General features: G+C 47.6%; 1 protein-coding gene across 1 annotated transcript; it reads right to left on the bottom strand.

Moving 5' to 3' along the window:
• ATG13 (autophagy related 13) lies at window positions 1-15422 on the bottom strand. Its single transcript, XM_078601697.1, has 15 exons — window positions 15292-15422; window positions 14451-14547; window positions 11513-11593; window positions 10407-10526; window positions 9489-9535; window positions 9021-9161; window positions 8471-8511; window positions 7882-7978; window positions 7693-7791; window positions 7216-7306; window positions 6464-6549; window positions 5948-6035; window positions 3869-4054; window positions 2519-2647; window positions 1-1934 (listed from the first exon to the last, which is right to left on the bottom strand). Exons 2-15 carry the CDS (start codon window positions 14535-14537, stop codon window positions 1857-1859), a joined length of 1371 nt encoding a protein of 456 aa, XP_078457823.1. The 5' UTR covers window positions 14538-14547; window positions 15292-15422; the 3' UTR covers window positions 1-1856.
• Window positions 15423-15895: the final 473 nt, after the last annotated feature.

The raw sequence follows: 15895 nt of genomic DNA on the forward strand, positions 1-15895 counted from the left end.
TTGTTATCAGGTCGATGGCGTTTATTGTACAAACGTGCACAGGCCACGAGTGACGCCCAAAGGAAACGATAAAGCGATGCTCTCTGAGGGGCCTCTCCCCAACTTGTTCTTGGATCATAACCAAATTGGAATTAAAATAACGGGAAATAAATATCCTCAAAAGTGCATATTGGCTGGATAACTTTCAAAAACATGTCATCTCTTGTTTAAACATTACATGCCTGGAGTAAACCGGACGTTATTTTAAAAATATGATCCTTTCCGGACTATGTCAGCAGAAAACCACAAACCCCCCAGCCCTCCCGAGGGTTACGACCTCGTTACATTCGCTTCGTTTCCGTGGCCAGTGGGAACTGTGCTGGCTACCGGTACCAGAGCCGGCGAGGCCGCTGCAATCGCAGCTCTCTAGGGCTCGCTTCTCAAAAGCCAGGCCGATCCCAAGTAGAGCACACGTGTGCTGTTAAACGTCATCAAATGGATTAACCAACAATTAGAATAACGTGACGACCGACTACGTTTAGCTTTGTTAAAATATATACATATTTAAGATAACTCACTCCCTCGCCTTCACCAAGGCTAAGAGGGACAGGGTGGATGGTAACAGTGGGAGAGACCGAGACTGTGAAGCCCCATGGCTCACGGAGCGTGAGGAGAATGACCCCGGCCGATACTGGCCCAGCAGAACCTGGTTCCAAGCGATCATGGAAACGAAGCAACGGTGTCAGAGGACACGCCGAGGGCTGCGCTCTGCAGCACGTCGTCGCATCAACCGCGCCTCACCGGACAACCGTCTACAAACCGCGGGCTTCACCATTGGCCTGACCAGGCACAAAACGAAAAGCTCGGCGTGAATGTCGCACCACTCGTTCACTCCGACCCACGTCGCGAGTGCCGCACGCGCGCGGAGATCCTGCGTGGGGTGCGTGCCGCGGAACGAGAGCGGCACGGGGAGTGTGCCCGTCTCCTGCGCGCGTGAGACCAGGGCAGCCGTGACCTCTAATCCCCATGTGGTTTTTGCGTCGGCCGAGAGAGCAGTCTCTGTGCTGGCTGCTTGTGTGTTCTACATGTTGGCAGATGAACTTCGCACGAGCGAAACTTTGGGATGCGTTGCACAGGTGTGGCAGCGTGGCGTGGGCCAGCCACACCATTCAGGGACCTGTGGGGATGTGCCGAGAGGATGGTGGAATGGGGAGAGGTGGTGATCGAGCAGATCTATTTGGGGGCTCAGGGTCACCCCCTTGGGTAAGGTGAGGGTGACTTGTCTGGCTCAAAAATTAGATTATGTTTTCATTATGCTTGTCACCCAGAAGACTGAGTCTCAATACACTTTTTCCTGGCAATTCTTTACTGTAGGGGGTGACGTTACGATGCAATTTCCATATAATTTTTCTGCATTGGGATGTTTGGCCAACACACATTTTTAGTGTTTCTTAGCTATGGAAGGAAACTGGAGAACCTGGAAACCCATTCAGATCATGGGTAGAACATACAAACTCCACTCAGAAAAGTGGCCGAGTCGGAAATCGAACCCAGATCCTTCTTGCAATGAGGCACAAGTTTCACTGCTGCTGCTGCACACCGCTGCCGAATTGGTGGCAGGGGTCACAGTAAGGAGTGAAGAGGAAGTTGGGGGTTAGAGCTAACGTTGGGCTTAGTGTACTGCACCCAGCTAACAGAGGTAGCGGGGTCAAATGGTAAATGAGAGCTAAGTGGAGGGGAAGCGTTGCTTTGGCTACGGACAAGGGTGAGTGTCGGCTCTAAGTGTGCGCCGGGGTCTGAGTGACGAGGCAGCGGTGGAGGAGGGCGGAGGAAGTCTGTATAGAGTGGAAGCTGGCAGAGTGGGTAGACGCCGGCCTTCATTGTAGCGTCTCTACAAAAGAATCAAACTCCTCCATGCTGCGCTCATATTCAGCCAGCTTCTCCGGTAGAGAGTCCTGTACCACAATGCACACACAGAGCACACAAAACAAAGATAAAGATCCCCCTATAGCCTTAATCGACTACTGGGGAAAGTTATCTTAGCGAGCACCCATGAAGGTCGGCGCAGCGCTTGAGGGTGTAGTTTGGCCAACACCAATCTTCGTGCTGATGTTTATACACTGCACCAAGTATTTAAGGCTGAGTCAAGCTATGGGAGGCCCAGAACCAGTCTAGATATCCATCATCAATGTTGGTCGTGACAGGGAATTGATCTGGTCTTGCCGGGTTTGTAGCATGATGTGCTAACGCTAAACTATTGCTCTCCACAGCACGTCTCGAACTCGAGTCCCTGTCTGTATGGGCTGCATGAATTTCTTCTAGGTTCAATTGGGACCACACTCAGAAACATCGCCCTCTGCTGCGAAAACTTGGCAGGACCCTCCTGAAAAAGAGTCTCGAGTCTCAGTGAAGCTTTCCTGGGTAAATAAGTACAATAATGATACAATATTCTGTTCATTCGCAAGCAGTGACCCATGTGACAGCGCTCAGGAGTCCAATGTCACACCATGAGCTGTGTACAGCAGAGCAGCCTACTCACAAAATCCTCCGCCATTGACTGGGTGATGCTCTCAATGCAGAAGCTGCTGAGGGGTGGGGGGTTCTGAAATTCGCGATAGAAGGATCCAAGGTCCATCGGCAGGAGGTCGTCTTTGGAGAACGCTGGCTTCTGTAGCACAAACACGCACCTCTGTCAGGTGGTTCTCGTCCACTCGCACCACGAGTATCCAGTTATGAAAATGAATAAGCATACAATATAACCTGCTCCCCATATCAGTCTGCCACGTAAACAAAGATTAAGTGATATCTTTTTTACACATGCCATCAGTATGAGAAATCATAATTCAATAGCATTGGCAAAACACCACAAAACTCTGGACCAGTTTCAACTTTCAGTGTCTCATCAGCAGTATTTTTTTCTTGAACCAATGCTGTGTAACTGCGGGATGTTTATAGTCAGGACCCCCTCTGTTCGATATAGGACCCAGTTCGATGCAAATATAAATATTATAAAACACACACTAGGAGGTATATTGTCTGCTTAATAATTTATAATCGCCACAACGACGTATAATTATTAAATCCTTTATATTAAGTTCGCTTGCTTGCTTGCGTGCTTGCGTGCTTGCTTGCTTACGACCGTGCACATCTTTTGGTCGTTTTTTAACCCACTTCCCGTGATCCAATCGAGCTGACATTTTCCACACAGACTCGTTGTGCGTGACAATTAATTTTCGTGAACATTTTTTCCAAAATTTTACACTGTTTAGGGAAAATTTTAAATATTTAATTACCAATTGCTTAATGCTGGCAGACAATCATCTGACCCATAGGTGGCAGCCATCTCAAGCCAGAGGACGAGAGGACTCTAGCCGCCACGCATATAAAGGATTTAGAGTGGAAAAAACTTTGTTTTTACGGGTTAATTTTTTTTGTGTTAAAGTCATTAAAGCAACACCATAAGTCCAGAGGCCGCTGTGCAGTTGCAAAAGCTACCATCAATGATTGTTTACACTTGTTTACCCAAGAAAGCACGGTTTGCTACGTACAGCGTTAAAGACGTTCAACATACATGCGAGACTTTCAGGAGGATCCTGCCAAGTTTTCGCAGAAGGGGGCAACAATTTCTTCAAGTAATTTTCCAAGTTTGGCAAATTTGGACCACAACGCCAGCACATTGGCCTATTTTGACGTGAATTATGTGAATGAAGTCACGGGATCTTCAAACCCCACTGTGAAGCAGACAGCGCGTACTATGTTGTGGTTAATACAGGGCGGGTTGCCGGATTTCAACTGCGAACATCTGTGACGAGCGACAAACGCGCTGCCGCTAGGCCCCTATAACTCCAAGCAAAAATAAATAAAAGAACAGGAAAAGCGTAAACTGCACCAGGTCAACAATGATGAAGTCGTCATGCAGGATTTGGGATCCGTGGGGGGACCCCAAGGAGCCGTGCAGGGACTCCAGGGGACCACTGTGCTCAGGGGACCCGGGGAGCGGAGAGCTGGGGGGACCCTCTTCTGCCGTGGCTTCTCGCACAAACGACGCAAACGGGAGGTCAAGTGCCGGGGACACCTGCAAGTTGTTCCAAACAAGAAACATGCGTTATTGTCCAACCACCGACGATAATACAACTTGGGTTCATAGGGCATGTTCTTTATCAGTGACCAAAGCAAGCATCGTTCAATCTCAAGACTGTTTCAGGAGGGTCCCGTGAAGTTTTTGCAGTCGGGGGCGATGTTGCTATGTGCAATCCCAATTGAGTAAACTGCAGGTCATTTTTTCAAGTCTGGCAAAGATGGACCATGACTCTAGTATGCAATTTCCTATTATTGCATCCAATGCAAAGCACATAGCAAGTAGTATGTCACAATTGTTACACCCGCAGTAATAACTAGGGTGGCCACTGGATTTGAATAGTAAACCTCTCCAACAAGCGGTAAACACACTGTCGCTTGACCATGTCACCGCTATCGCTAGGCTGCGAGGCAAATGTGTTGCCGCTGCATTTCCCTGCCATCCCAATGCTATGGATAGACAGCGTTTGTGTGAATTAACAAACTGTACTGTAAAAACAGATGGCTCGGTAGCATATCGAGCGGTTCGTAATTGGAACGTTGCAAGTTCAAATCCTGTTTGGGGGTTTAATCACTCCATCAACCCTATAGGATTGATAAAACCAGTACCACTTTGGAGGGAAATTAACAGTTGTCCAATGGATAGATTTGCCCCCTGCAATAAAAAAGTGTCATTTCCACCAATGGCCGTGAACAGGAGATGCGCACAGCCTCGATGCTCGTTGAACAAGAAATCACTTTGGCTTTTTTGACTTTGTTACAAAAACAAAGGTTCACCAATACGTGACAGGGCTAGGGGCGTCAGGGCCAGGGTGGGTCCTCATGGTTATAATTAAGCTCCCAAGTGCTGGATGTCATAAACTTCTATGGCAGACACAAAACAACAGGCAACTCAAAGGAACAAACAACTCGAGGGTTTATATTGGGACTGATTAAACAGAGTTGCCCATTAAGTTGATAAATGTTTACACACACAAAGCTCTATCCTGTGCAATAAGCGGGATCAGGAAATAACAGGCGCTGCACTCTAATGGAGCTGCTCTCAAGCACTTCCAGCTGTTCAAAGGTGGTCCTCAAGCGGGCGGCTCCCTGATGAGCGGGCCTCGGCGTCTGTGCAGGCCACTACAGACGCATCACGAAGCTCGCCAGTGTCACAAGCAGCATTAGGTCTCCAACACAGAGGGTGCCACTTAGCATCAGTGCAGTTGTGATCACTCAGGCCGAGGAGCTCAGAGATATTCTCACAGGAAACACTTTACAATCTTCAAAGTGCGGTTGGCTGGTGTAAATACAATGCCCTATTTGTGTCTGAAAACACTTCAAAAGATAGTTATAAACTACACTAACACAAAACAGCACTTACCCATAATGTGTTTCTGTGAAAATAAACATGGGTCGTGAGTGAACACATATGGATTGGGCTGCTTCGATTTTTACCTGTAGCTCTACATTCCACAGGAAGTGCATCTTATAAAGGCTCTTCCCAACACAAAGCCAAAGATCCCCCTATATCCTTGACAGACTGTTGGGGCAAGTACTGTTAGAGAGCACCTATAAAGGCCAACATGGCAGATGATAGAGGTGGTATAGTTAGCACCATAACTGGCTGCCTTTGTCTCCCCAATTTTCATGTTTAGACACCATACCAAGTACTCGTTTAAAGCTGAGCTAGCCTAGGAGAGACCCAGGAGCAGGTTAGATGTTTTGTCGCAGAGCGGGAATCAAACTCGGGTTGAAAGCGCAGTGCGCTAACCACTGCGCTACCACTTACCCAGGTATTCTCACACATATCACTGTGCCTGTATCATGCAGGGTGCATTCACAACAGGCAGCAGGCTCGGGGGGGGGGTCTACTGTGAGGGTCAGGCTGTCGGGCACAGCGGGTGCTCACCTGCGTAGGTGGTTTACTGACGAAAGCCCCTGGCTTGCGACACACAGGGAAGAGCAGCAGGTCCTGCACCCCACTCCTCCCCGCTCCACTGCGATCACGCGACCAAGCACAATGAGATACCCATCAACGCAATCAAACCACTGCAATAACATAGTTCTTATTTATTCTCTGTTAATGCCCCATACATCTGGCCGGGTGGTAAAGTCGTTGCTTTGCTATCAATTGTATTTGGTTGTTTTTGCACTTATTCCATTTTTATTCATTGGTGTATTTTATATATATATTTTTCCTTTGTCATTTTGTTGCCCCAGGTCACTCCGGCAAACGAGACTCATCCTGATATCTCGAGTTATCACTTGCTTAAACAAAATAAACTTGAACTCGTCAAACCTCTGTGACCGACACACAAACCCAGATAAACACTGCACGCTGCCACACAAAATGAGCTTTGCAAACGCAGCGTGCTAGACAAACCACAAGGCTTTGTGTGCGGCTAGCGATGTTAGGGAATTGTACCTTGGCCTAGGCGGCGTGTGCGTACACGTGGACGGTAGTGATGATGGGCCACCTCCATCTCCCTCATCATGGTATCCACAATGCACCTTGGAAATGTAACAATTCAGTCATATAATACAACTAACACACATAACTTATTTTCTTTGGAAAGCCACAGGGAGTCTGAAGACTGTTTTTCGAGAGAGTTATGTATTGTGAGGTTTGGCCAGCACTAACGAAATTGTGCATTTTTATCTGTGGGAGGAAACCAGAAAACCTGGAGGAGTTGGCCAAACATCCCAGTACAGGACAATTTCTGGAGCCGATTCGAGCTGCCTTGCAGCTTTGGCTGTGGCTTCCCACGCGCCTCTGTGCAAGTTACAACTGGACATCTGTGACGAGTGGACATCTGTGACGAGTGGACATCTGTGACGAGTTGACATCTGTGAAAAAGAGCCTCATGGCTCATTGGATTTCTCCAGGATAAAGATTTTAGATTATGACATTCAGCAGTGTTTTGAGATGCATAATGTTGCACGATGTTACAATCATTATGAAAGCCATTCAGCAAAGGGGGAAACAGACATCGGAAGGCGCCCACGTCGGGAATAAAACCCAAATCCTTCTTACGAGGAGGCACAGTTCTCAACCACTGCGCTGGCCTGCCGCTCAAATAACACTGTGCACATTAACACGTTGGTATGAACCCAGTGGAACTGGGCAGGCACGAAACATCATCATTGTCATTCACTGACAGAAACTTCAACACCGACCTGCGACGGAGGCGACGTGGAGAAGGAGGATGCGCACATGTCCTGGAAGTCATCGGTAGAGCCACATGTCTCTTCCCCACCGCCTGCTCGCCTACAACACAACAGAGGTGCACGTTACTATCCACTCAGTCTTCACTACCGGCCGGTGAAGCGCCCAATACGATGATGTGCTGCACAGTGCCAGTGTCTGACCAGGTGGCTCAGAGAGAGAGAAAACGGACCTCAATTGGAATGCTGCGACTTCAAATCCTCAGTACACCTCTTTAGAAGTTTTAGAGGTTAACTGAGCTCATGATCCATAAGGGGTCAATAATATGAGTACGGCTTGTGGGGAAGTCACGGTGATAATCCTTTGGCTAAAGCCATCCCTTCCCAGAGGAATGTGGAATTTTCGCCACTGGTTAAGTGTGGTAAACGGGAGCCGAGCACCGCTTCATTGCTCACTGCAACAGGAATTAACTTTTTGTTTGATAATACCTGTGCATGCAGGGCTGGGCGGCAGATGAGCTGTGCCGGGGGTTGTCGGAGAAGTGATCAATAATGATACCCATCAAGGGCTTGTTCTGTTCCAACTGCCTGTGACAAAAATACACACACACACACTTGGCTCAACACCAGCACGAACATTAAAAGTGTATGCGGGATGTTAACAAGCAGTAGGTTCACCTGTTGGCAATGAAAGTGAGGTTGGTGCGGTAGGCACAGCCCAGGGTAATGGTGCCCTCTGGTGTTCCCACCATGCCCACACGCAGAGTCTGAAAACCTGGGCACACACACATGTACAGACATGCCTGTAAACCGATGGCTGGGATGAAAATGTTTATTTAAAACATTTCTTGTCATTATGTTAAAATTGTGCTATCAGCATCATTTCTGAAACTCTTGCTCCGTTTACTTTTGGATCTCTGCTTTTGAGAAGGGTCAATGACCAAAAAGTTACCTAATTATATATAAATGTTTTTCCTACCAGGGTACTGTTACTTACGAGTTGTTTTTTTTATTTATACTTGTGCACGACTGTCAATGCAGCATCAACAATAATTCATAAAGCAGTGCACCATCCCATGTATAGTCATTGGTTACAAGGATGAGACCATGATCTCACTACAGCAGATAACCTTGTTGCATGGCTTCGAAACGAGTATCTCAGATGTGAGCTCAGCATTCGAGCACACTTTTATCCCCCTTGAGCAACCCAGTTGCATTTGCCTTGGCTTTTTCTGTTCATGTCACGGATTGTCATTTAAATGCTTACCTTCACCTAGGCACCCCAACTGGACTTCATCGAAATAGATTCTGTGAAAAAACCGCACAAGTACACCAAGAGAATATTCAGCATTCTTGTGTGCAGCTCTGAGAAATGTTGCAAAGGCTCTTTTTTTATAATTCTATCATTAATTATAATGATAATAATTATTATTAAGCTTTTTATCCAAGAAAGCTTTACCGAGTGTCAACTCTTTTTTAAGAGGGTTCTGCCAGGTTTTCACAGTGGGGGCAATGTTGCCGTGTGTAATCTCAGCTGAGTAATTTGCAGATAATTTTTGGCCATTGGGACGTTTGGCCAATATCAGTAACATTGTGTGTTTTTTAGTTATGGGAGGAAACCCATGCAGAACAGGACACACAAAATCCGCACAGAAAGTCGCCCGACTCGGGGATCTCAGGACCTTCTTACTGAGGCACAAATGTTACTACTGCGCCACCCTCCCGCCCGATGTAAAGGCGCTTTACAAATGACAATAATAGCCGATGTCGTTGAGATGCGGCATGGGAGACAGGGTGTGGCGGTGATCACGGCATGCCTGTACAAGATGACGTAGTCATGGCCCTGCTTGCGCGAGAGCTTGTAGGCCGGCGTGACGCGTGTGACGGCCAGCAGTGACTTGAGAAGCAGAGAGAGACGGTTATACACAGTGTAGGAGACCTTCACCTCGTGATCACACCTGACCCGCACACCACCACACACACAGCACACCACAACCACGATCAGTGCACTTCTTGTTAAAGGAAAGGTATTCGCTATATGGTTAGATGCATATCCCACAAAGCAGGCTCTTGTTTAAACAAGAGATTTTATTTAACAAAAATGTACGCCGTAAATCGTAATGAGATGATGGATCACGTGGTGAATTACCATGAAAGGCATGTTTTATGTTGTGTTAAGCAGTATGTTTTTCCACTGAGCGAATAAGGCATGTATTTTATGGGTAACCTGCACTGTGATTATTGCTATCCATTAGGACATAGGTTGTGAAACTCCTACTACATACTTCTCATTCATTTCCAAGCTCCAAACTTCTAGTCCCATGGAATCACCCTGCAACACAAGCCACAGCGCAACCATATTAGCAGGGTCGTGTTTCTTTTCAGAAACACTAACTGCTTAATCACACTCAGGGCAGCTCTGTAAGCGTTATTTTTCTCAACAGGTGGCTACAGAGATTCTTTCTTATTTCATTACAAATACGGCATTCATGAATACAACCTCAGAAAACCTTGAAATATGTTCAGATAACAAAATCCTTAATAAAAAATGTGTTTTTCCAGTTGTAATTTCTTTAGTGTTCAAGTAACTACTCTTATGACTAGATCAAAGGAGTCAGAAATTGTCATGTGCACAGCAATGGGAATGTACAGGATTCATATAATTAGGACGCAGACTTCCACATGCCCATTTTTCTGACTTCAAAGCCATGATTTTTTTCTGTAATTTTTTTTCTTAAATCAGGTGTAATTTGTTGGTTAAGTGTAAGCCCGTATGTCTGGTTATGGCTGCATGATCATGTTCCTCATATTAAAGGTGCAGCTCTCCAATTGCTTGGTTACACCAATGCTGGCAGAAGGGAAACCACTAACAAGGAGTTCTAGAGGATATTTAGTCTATTCTTCCTCACTAATTAGACGTGTTGAAGGAGGTGGGAATGCCCACAATTTCCCAACCTACCAATTCACTTAATTGTTATACTGCTGAGTGGATAGTGGCATTGAGGATTTGAGAAACTAGCTCCATTGTTTCTACTGCCATTTCAAAAGATTGAATTAGCTCAAACTGGCGACCTCTGGATTACAAGTCCAGTTTGCTAACATTCTCAGTTAAAAAGCTAAAACTTTAATGCTCAGACATTGGTATATGTGCGGAAAATCAGGAAACTTTTTAAATGTTTTTTTTACATTCGATGACACCTCACCTCGCATGTTTTCAGGGAGACCTCCACGCACATGGGCATGCCAACTCCAGGTAGCTGGTTCCCCATGGCCCTCTTCGCTTCCTGACTCACTTCCGGAATGTCTCTGATCACCAGGTTAAACTAAACAGAGCGAAATGACACTCACAATTATGAGCGGCACATGTTGCTCTACAGCATAGGTAGGGAACCTTGTCCTCACCGTAGACGAAAAAGGACTCGACTACCTTTAGTAGCAGACCACACGTTAACACAAACCTCAGTCATGTCTCTCACTGCAAGAGGCCATTGCAGTAACATCAGCAACTAAGCACAATCAAATGATAAATACACTACGGTTGTCAAATCAAAATTAATCCCCTCTAGTACTCGATTGGTGCGGCCAAGAAACTTGTCACGTCAAAGTGATTTATTGCTCAAATGCCATCCCTATGACAGGGGTGAGTCTATCACACCGATTAGCACACACATAACAACCACTGTTGACTTCCCCACAAAAAAGTATTTTTTTATTGACTTAGGAGGGATGATGGGCTGAGACAAACCCCAACCAGGATCTTAACTCACAAACTTACGATTGCGAGCCTCTCGCCATGTCACTGAGCCACCTGGCCTGTATGCATGCATGTTGAACTTCTTTCGCACCATACGTAGCAAACCGTGCGTATTGGAAGTTACAGGGGTAGGACAACCAAACACAAAAAACTGTTCTAAAGAAATGAGTTTTCAATCTAGATGTAATAGTACATAGCTCCAGTAGCTTCCTAATATCGGAAAGGAAGAACATTCTAGATGGCCACAAAATGCATCTGAAAGCGCGTGACGCAGTGACAGTCTTTGTTTGATGGCCAGCCAAAAGCCTGGCCTGTTAGTGACAGATAAATATTGTTTCATGGCCACTTCAAAGTAATAGTTCCTGTGTGGTCAAGTGCCGCACGAATGAAGTCGTGGGCCATAGGCCAATTACCCCTGCTGTACAGAAAACCTGACGATTTCCACCATTTTAGTCAAATATGTCAAAGTATTATGAGGATAGCAGGGCACAGAATGCTGTGTGTGTAAGGGAGCACAGACACGGGGCGTTGCGGGGGGTGAACGGATGCCCTCACCCAGTCGGAGCCAGATGACGAGGCGCTGGACTTGGTGATGATGCGCTCGCCTAGCCGGGCCTGGACAATCACCTGTACAGACTGCAGCATGCACAACAAGTGGCAGAGCAAATGGGGGTTTATTTATTCAACAAAGTTACTGAGAAAAAGCCCAATACTTCAAGCAGCCAGCAACAATCAGCACCATCACAGTTGTGATAAGACTGTAACACTTTATTGAATTGAAAACGTTATTATAAAAGCTTGACTAAAGTGACTATGGGAGGGAATTCCAAGCTGGAACAGTCTGAGGGAATAAAGAGAAAGTGAAATATTGTGATCTCAAGTGTTGGTGATCTGAGGTGTCGTGAGTGAGTGTTGTGATCTGCAGTGTGGTGAGTGTTGTGATCTACAGTGTGATGAGTGTTGTGATCTGCAGTGTGATGAGTGTTGTGACCTGCAGTGTGGTGAATGTTGTGACCTGCAGTGTGGTGAGTGTTGTGATCTGCAGTGTGGTGAATGTTGTGACCTGCAGTGTGGTGAATGTTGTGATCTGCAGTGTGGTGAGTGTTGTGATCTGCAGTGTGGTGAGTGTTGTGATCTGCAGTGTGGTGAGTGTTGTGATCTGCAGTGTGGTGAGTGTTGTGATCTACAGTGTGGTGAGTGTTGTGATCTGCAGTGTGGTGAATGTTGTGATCTGCAGTGTGATGAGTGTTGTGATCTGCAGTGTGGTGAGTGTTGTGATCTGCAGTGTGGTGAGTGTTGTGATCTGCAGTGTGGTGAATGTTGTGATCTGCAGTGTGGTGAGTGTTGTGATCTGCAGTGTGGTGAGTGTTGTGATCTGCAGTGTGGTGAGTGTTGTGATCTGCAGTGTGGTGAGTGTTGTGATCTGCAGTGTGGTGAGTGTTGTGACCTGCAGTGTGATGAGTGTTGTGATCTGCAGTGTGGTGAGTGTTGTGACCTGCAGTGTGATGAGTGTTGTGATCTGCAGTGTGGTGAGTGTTGTGACCTGCAGTGTGGTGAATGTTGTGACCTGCAGTGTGATGAGTGTTGTGATCTACAGTGTGGTGAATGTTGTGATCTGCAGTGTGATGAGTGTTGTGACCTGCAGTGTGATGAGTGTTGTGACCTGCAGTGTGATGAGTGTTGTGATCTGCAGTGTGATGAGTGTTGTGATCTGCAGTGTGGTGAGTGTTGTGACCTGCAGTGTGATGAGTGTTGTGACCTGCAGTGTGATGAGTGTTGTGATCTGCAGTGTGGTGAGTGTTGTGACCTGCAGTGTGATGAGTGTTGTGATCTGCAGTGTGGTGAATGTTGTGATCTGCAGTGTGATGAGTGTTGTGACCTGCAGTGTGGTGAGTGTTGTGATCTGCAGTGTGGTGAGTGTTGTGATCTGCAGTGTGGTGAGTGTTGTGATCTGCAGTGTGATGAGTGTTGTGATCTGCAGTGTGGTGAGTGTTGTGATCTGCAGTGTGGTGAGTGTTGTGATCTACAGTGTGATGAGTGTTGTGATCTGCAGTGTGGTGAGTGTTGTGATCTGCAGTGTGGTGAGTGTTGTGATCTGCAGTGTGGTGAGTGTTGTGATCTGCAGTGTGATGAGTGTTGTGATCTGCAGTGTGGTGAGTGTTGTGATCTACAGTGTGGTGAGTGTTGTGATCTGCAGTGTGATGAGTGTTGTGATCTGCAGTGTGGTGAGTGTTGTGATCTGCAGTGTGGTGAGTGTTGTGATCTGCAGTGTGATGAGTGTTGTGATCTGCAGTGTGATGAGTGTTGTGATCTACAGTGTGGTGAGTGTTGTGATCTGCAGTGTGGTGAGTGTTGTGATCTGCAGTGTGGTGAGTGTTGTGATCTGCAGTGTGATGAGTGTTGTGATCTGCAGTGTGATGAGTGTTGTGATCTGCAGTTTGATGAGTGTTGTGATCTGCAGTTTGATGAGTGTTGTGATCTGCAGTGTGATGAGTGTTGTGATCTGCAGTTTGATGAGTGTTGTGATCTACAGTGTGATGAGTGTTGTGATCTGCAGTGTGGTGAGTGTTGTGATCTGCAGTGTGGTGAGTGTTGTGATCTGCAGTGTGGTGAGTGTTGTGATCTGCAGTGTGGTGAGTGTTGTGATCTGCAGTGTGGTGAGTGTTGTGATCTGCAGTGTGATGAGTGTTGTGATCTGCAGTGTGATGAGTGTTGTGATCTGCAGTTTGATGAGTGTTGTGATCTGCAGTTTGATGAGTGTTGTGATCTGCAGTGTGATGAGTGTTGTGATCTGCAGTGTGATGAGTGTTGTGATCTGCAGTTTGATGAGTGTTGTGATCTGCAGTGTGGTGAGTGTTGTGATCTGCAGTGTGATGAGTGTTGTGATCTGCAGTGTGATGAGTGTTGTGATCTGCAGTGTGATGAGTGTTGTGATCTGCAGTTTGATGAGTGTTGTGATCTGCAGTGTGATGAGTGTTGTGATCTGCAGTGTGATGAGTGTTGTGATCTGCAGTTTGATGAGTGTTGTGATCTGCAGTGTGGTGAGTGTTGTGACCTGCAGTGTGATGAGTGTTGTGATCTGCAATATGTTGAATGCTGTGATCTGCAGTGTGGTAGTTGAACAGTGTGGATGAGACAGGACGGTCTCAAGTCTTGGCGTCCACGATAGTGAAACGCCTGTCACAGCTATGGCAGTCAACAGAGCATATGCAGAGACACTTTCATCCCTCCAAAATATCCCTAACTCGCCGTCACTTACACAGCAATTTAACATTTATTTGAATCCCTTTAGAATAACTTAAATCCCTTGTTTATTATTAAGTCACCTCATCATTAAAAACTCATAACATGCACTCTCACACAATCACTTAGCGGCCTTAGCCCCTTTAGGTGCAGTATAATTCCACTTTTCATCACATCTCAGAGCATCATTCACATCCAGCTAAGTCACTGTGGACGAGCCGCGTGCGTATCGGCTACAGATGTCACCCACCTTGAGTGCGAAGAATTTTAAAAACTTGTCCAAATCCTTTTTGTCTTGAAGGTTCAACTCCTTCGGTGAATCCATGATGTCGAGCATAAGTCGGCGCCTAAAACAGCAAATCAAAGGCAGCGACATCACTTGCCCCGCGCACAAGACGGCGCCGCACGTCCATGCGGCTCGGCCCCGCTGCGCGCTCCCTCCCCCGCAGGCCTCTCAGGCAACAGCGAGGCTTCTCGACCAGCACAGGCCGTCGGCCTCGCTCCCCTCAAAGCGGGTACATAACGCAGATTAAGACAAATCGATTCTTAGTTTGCCACTTGAGTAACACGAGTCGATGGGATACAACGGGAACAGAACACAACGGACCAGATCCTCCTTCATAACATCGCACGTTGTCCACACAAATCGGACCCCAAAGCTCAACCCGAATCCCATGTCCCACACTCCCCAGATAGCACTCCTTGCAGCCTAACCCCACACTCCCCAGCTCTCACTCACCAGGTCCCATACTCATCATGCCCCACTCTCTACAGATCCAACTCTCACCAGAGGACACTCCAGACCACATGCTCCGTTCACCGGACCCGACACTCACCAATCACACTCTACAGATCAGCTCTCACACTCACCAGATCCCACACACACGCAGACCGCCCTCCACGTCCTCCACAGGAGTCACAACAAATGCGTCTACTACACGTCTCCTTGGTGAGAGCTGCATTCCCAGCTGCTCCTCACAGGACCAAGGATCTCCAGAGGACCCTGGTCCCCGGGCCAGGCCCCACAGGCTTTGGGGGGCAGCGCCGTGGGGAACCTCTGCTGCCCTCGTCGGGGGTTCATCTCGTCTCACCAGGAGGAGGAGGACGAGGAGGAGACGGGGTCACAGGCGACGGCTCTCGCGGGAAGAGGCCTCAATCCTCTCGGCGGGGCCGCGCCATGGCGCCACGCAGCGCGTTGTTTACGTCGCAGGGGGGAGGGGCGGGGGGGAGGAGGGGGAGGGGCGGGGGGAGGGGCGACCTCGCGCCCCTTCCGGGCCCTGTTGGTGGCCGCGCTCGGCGCCTCGACGGCGCCCTCTGGCGGCCGCCTCGCGTGGCGCTGGAAGTTCCCGTGGCGCGTCACCCAAGAGGCTCATGTGGCTGGAGATGTCGGAGACGGTCTTGCTAATGTCTCGCCATCCATGTATCGAGCCGTTCAACTTAGATAATCCCTTGAGATGGAACACCACCGCGTGTGCAAGGGCGTCCGCGGAGTGGATTGACACGGGCACAGCAAGCTGCCGGTGTCTGGTTAATGTGATGCGTGAGGATCATGTGGTGCTGGGGGTTCACATTTGACACTGGTTGTCTTATGGATACACTCATACCTGCCCTGAGAATGTGCAATCTCCACCACTGGCTCAAGGCTGTATAAACATGTGCACTGTTTTACATTCATCCGTTTTTTTGCCTGGTTTT

This window comes from Lampetra planeri, chromosome 16 (genome assembly GCF_965212315.1).
Source record: "Lampetra planeri chromosome 16, kcLamPlan1.2.h2, whole genome shotgun sequence".
NCBI lineage: Eukaryota > Metazoa > Chordata > Hyperoartia > Petromyzontiformes > Petromyzontidae > Lampetra > Lampetra planeri.

What these genes read in the sequence shown, in the direction of transcription:
- ATG13 (XM_078601697.1), bottom strand. Translation starts at nt 14,537, where the DNA reads ATGCTCGACATCATGGATTCACCGAAGGAGTTGAACCTTCAAGACAAA. An exon ending in CGTCATCTGGCTCCGACTGG is followed by an intron (nt 10,527 to 11,512) that starts GTGAGGGCATCC and finishes CGCTCTGTTTAG; the next exon opens with TTTAACCTGGTGATCAGAGA. An exon ending in GTTGGGGTGCCTAGGTGAAG is followed by an intron (nt 7,979 to 8,470) that starts GTAAGCATTTAA and finishes GTGTGTGCCCAG; the next exon opens with GTTTTCAGACTCTGCGTGTG.